General features: G+C 48.1%; 1 protein-coding gene across 1 annotated transcript; it reads left to right on the forward strand.

The window, feature by feature from the left end:
- The first annotated feature begins 1,202 nt into the window (after positions 1–1,202).
- On the forward strand, positions 1,203–4,350 carry MGP (matrix Gla protein). Its single transcript, XM_009992544.2, has 4 exons — positions 1,203–1,263; positions 2,049–2,084; positions 3,257–3,332; positions 4,212–4,350. Exons 1-4 carry the CDS (start codon positions 1,203–1,205, stop codon positions 4,348–4,350), a joined length of 312 nt encoding a protein of 103 aa, XP_009990846.1.
- Positions 4,351–4,560: the final 210 nt, after the last annotated feature.

The following is a 4,560-nucleotide window of genomic DNA, read 5'->3' on the forward strand; positions in this document are numbered from 1 at the left end:
TCTCAGCCCCACCACTGCCATGAGGGAGATACACTGGCTACCCACCTTCCCTCCCTGTCTTCCCTCTAGCAAATTATTCCCCTTTGCTTTTCACCCAGCAAGGGTGGCCATCTCTGTAACTCCTTCTTTCACTCCCTCCTACTGTACCACAGAGCTGAAGAGGGGAACACCTCATCTTTTGTCCATCACTGCTGTCCATGACATCGGTCCCAGGCAAGCTCTGAGTGCTAGAAGGTGAGGTAATACTCCCAGAGACTGCTGGCCTGGGAGATTCTTGCCAGCTGAAAAGCCTTGCGCTGACATCTCACTTTGGTGCCCTGTGGGGCAAGGACTGCTAGTGCTAGACCAGAGAGGCAGAAGTCCTGAGAGATATGGTTACCTCTGCCTTCACTAAGATGTTGTTCTTGGGCTGGAAGAGCAGTGTACGGTCAGGACCACAGTGAGACCTGCAGAGATAGATTTCTGGGTGCTGCTGTCATCTCAATGCAAAAGTCGTAATCTCTCCAGCAGACAGGGTTCTTCTAAGTTGCTGCTTGTTGCTCCTGGAGTGATAAAGTACGAGAGGGGAAGGGACAGTAGGGTTGGATTCCTCCTCTGACGACTGGCAGATTGGAACTGCAGCGAGGGCCAGCTGGAGGAAGGGGGACTGAGGGAAGACCAAGTGTTTGAAGCCTCGTTCTCCATGTATCTGTCAGCAAAGCTGACAGAACAGTCTGGGTTGGGTGTATCCAGACAGAGGATGGTGAGGGCAAAGAGGGCAGATCAGAGCAAAAATTAGAAAGGCAAACATTTACATTTGGGATTAGCACACAGCTATCCCTCTGGCCCCTCAGCAGCCTCTGAAATTCCTTCCACTTGCTCAGGCCAGCTTTTATGAACGTGGAGTGCTAGTGATATGCTTGCCTGTGAATTATGGCCCCCAGCCCTGAACTGGGAGAGGAAGGGGTCATGCCCCCTCCTTCCTGAAACCTGATTCAGTCTTCTAATAGAGGATGTTTTGTAATGGCTCCATGAAGAGCACGTACGAGCCAGCCGTTGCCTTCCTCAGGCTCTTTCATGGGCCCCCTCCTGGCTCTGTTTTCATAATAAACATTCCACTGCTAATTTTGCAGGCAGCCCAGGATCTCCAGCTGCCCTCAGTGGGAAGAGAGCAAGACACAGTGAGAGAGACACAGTGAGAGATTCCTTCCTGCACTGGCACAATGCGGACTCTCGTCACCCTTGTGCTCCTGGCTGTCTTGGTGGTGGCTGCTACTTGCTACGGTAGGTGACCTTTTCTACTGGGTAGAGTGATAACTCCAAAGCTGCAAACATGTTTGGGTCTATTCAGATGGTTTTCATTCAACTTCGTGTCTTCTTTCCCCTTAAATTGATTTCTTGCCTGCTTTTCTGCCCTTGTGTGAGACTGTCCCTGCTCCAGAGTTGTCAGCTTCAGTCATTGAGATTTGTGGTCCAGGATGCTTCAGGCCCCTTCCTCTCTGTTCCGGCTCACCTCACAGACTGCTCCTCTTTCTGACCCTCTGTTGTCTGGACTGCAAGAAGAGTTCTCTTTCTTAATTCTTCTTATTAATGGGGAGGTTTCTCTTTCTCCATTTGTAATATCAGCCCCCTCTTCTTGCCAGGCACACAGTTCCATAGTGATGGAATTAAGATGCTGTTTCATGTAAGGGTCAAGCACATGTCACTGTACTAATTCATTCCCTAAGCACACATGCAGGCTTTGAAGGTAAGCAGGTATCGTATCCACTGTAGCGTCAGGAAAATGAAAGTGAGGAATTGTGCTTGAGAATCACACACTGGAAGATCAAGCACAAGCCTTGAAGTCCTGGCTAAGACACCAGGTTGCTCCATTCTAAACTCCTGAACACCCTAAACTCATATAAATGCTAGGTCACACCACTGATCCCTTTCTCTTCCTTTTAAACAGGTACCTTAAAACCTGGCTTCTCCAATTTCTGTGTTCATGTTCTATTGATCTTGCTATGTGAAAGCCTGTGAATCACATCAATATAGGATTTTACCACATGTTTTACTCTTTCTTTCTCCAGAGTCACATGAGAGCATGGAATCCCATGAATATCTCCGTAAGAGACTGCTTTACTATTTTCTTGAATTTGAAGTGTGCTACAGACATCTCCAGGACCATTTCCTTTTACTTTACTGTGGAGGTTAAATAGACAGTATTACTCAGTCCAGGGAAATTGAATTTACTGGGTGATGGAATTGCAGGATGAATAGGAAGAGAGTTAAAAAAAGACTTCACTTTTTTGAGCACAAGCGCATACCGATTTGTTTTGCAAAGAATATAATGAGAATCGTAAAACAAAGAATCATGAACTTAGATCCCTGCTGTATCCATCTAGATCAGGTTAAGTGACACTAGAAAAGGACATTGCTCAAAAAGCTTTGTGATGAGCATGGGAAGAGGTACTGCAGAAGCCAGTGACATGATTTGTACTTCTGCAAGGACAGGGAGAGCCTTATTCCCAGCACCTTGGAAGAAGCAGGTGGGATGTGTGGGCAGAAGGGATCCCCAGTCTGGAAGAGAGAGTTAGTGTCACAGGAGAAACATGAAAAGGTGGAGAGTCTCATCATGGAACAGGCAATAACCTGGAGAGGTTTGAGAACAGATGGTTTGAAACTAAAAAGAAATTAGATCATCTGGGAGAAGGACTTCACAAAACAGCTGGTGAGGACAAAAGCACATGTAGGAGCTAATGCCAAAGACATCAACAGACTCCTGAACTCTGCAATAGGACTGTGATGTTTCTCAAAAAGGATAGAATGGACCTTCAGGCTCCTCAGTCCAAAACTGCCGCACATACTGTTCAGTGACTGCCTAACCTTGGAGGCAGAGAGACTTACTCAAGGCCCATTACTGGTTTTACCCAGAATTTCATGATTCTACTAATTCTAATGAGCATGCCCAGACCTCCCATGGTCTGTGCAGCTTGGCACCTACCTTTTGGCCAAGCGTCACTCACTCAGAGGGGCTGTGGCAGCAAAATCACAGTAGCTTGGCCCTGGGTGGCCTGAGTGAGGGCAGAGCTAGAGCAGCATGTGCACCTCCATACAGGCTGCACAAGCCAGAGGGACACCCTGTGCATGAACCAGCGTGGAATATTAAAAGGTCCTGGGTTTCACTGTGCCTGGGAGGGCGGACAAGGAGTCTGTTACAAATGTGGAAGCTAGCTTTTGTTGAAATCTGGCCTTGAAAAAGTGTCTGTCTACTCTGAACAACCTCTTGCCTTCCCAGATCCCTTCCTCAACAGGAGAAGGGCCAATGACTTCATACAAGCTGACACGAGACTAGAAGCTATCTCTCAGGAGAGGTATGTTATGGCCTCAGAACGCTGAAGATGGGAGTGGAGAGAGGTCTTTCCTTGCCAGGCACAGTCTGGTACCAGGGAAAGAAGCCGTGGTGATTTCTGAGAAGTCTCAGCCCCTCTCTCAGTGTGAGGTGCCTGTGAAGTCCCCAACCCTGGGAGAAGACAGAACTTGCATAGTAGAGAGTGAGTCCTTGCATTTGGGGACATGTTTTGTGCTAGGAGTGCTCGCTTAATTTTCTGAAGAAAACACCAACAGAAGGAGAGGGAATCAGTGTGGGATGGCCAGAAAGGAAGCTCAGTTTGAGATCTTGTTCTAGTCCTCAGCTCTCATGCAGAATTTGCATGACCTTTTCTAAATCACAGGACCATCTGAGGGCCTCCTTGCCTCATCCATAAAAAGCAGATATGGGAAGTTTCACACCGCGTGCAGGGCTTGTGAAAATAAAGGCTGAAGCACAGAAATCATCTCCTAGTGAGGCGTCAAGGCAAACATTCTCTGCAGTACCAGGTGGCCCCTTTGCAGGATATTTCAGGTCTTTGTTCCATGTGTGTCTTTGAGGAAGAGCGGAAGAGCTGAAGGCAGCACACTGGGGAGGAGTTGTGGAGAGAGGACTCTTTCTCAGGTTGAGGCAGGAGCCCTCGCTCTCTCCCCACCACCCTACTTAGCCCTGAAATAGAAGGTTACCTGGGGAGGCAAAACGCTCCTGTTGTAGTCACATCGCTCTCCTGGGTGTGGTGAACACAGAAGCTGGTATGCTGAAATCTTGGATGATATAATCTGGTGATGGACTCAATCCTGGTGGGGAATTGTGGGACAGGAAAGAGCTGTAGATGGATATTTAAGATGACAGCACTTACCACTCATCTCTCCTACTTTTACAGGATCAGAGAGCGTAATAAGGCACCCCAGGAACGTCAGAGGGAGATCTGTGAGGACTACTACCCCTGCGAACTGTACGCTTTTCGCCATGGCTATGCTGCTGCTTACAGGCACTATTTTGGGAGGAGGCGAACTAAGTAAAGGATGACTGTCCCCCCCCCGAGGCCTGGAGCCCAGGGTATCTTCCCAAAAAATGCAATGGCTCTGAAACATATTCAGTTGCTTGTGTCCCTGTATGTTATCCTGCCTGCTGCTTCACTCCCATGTAGCCATGGATTCCTACACTGTGTTGATTAACGCTGAGCTGATGTAGCAGAGATCAGAGAGAGTTCAGGATGTGGGTGTTTACTA

This window comes from Tauraco erythrolophus, chromosome 4, assembly GCF_009769465.1.
Source record: "Tauraco erythrolophus isolate bTauEry1 chromosome 4, bTauEry1.pri, whole genome shotgun sequence".
Lineage (NCBI taxonomy): Eukaryota > Metazoa > Chordata > Aves > Musophagiformes > Musophagidae > Tauraco > Tauraco erythrolophus.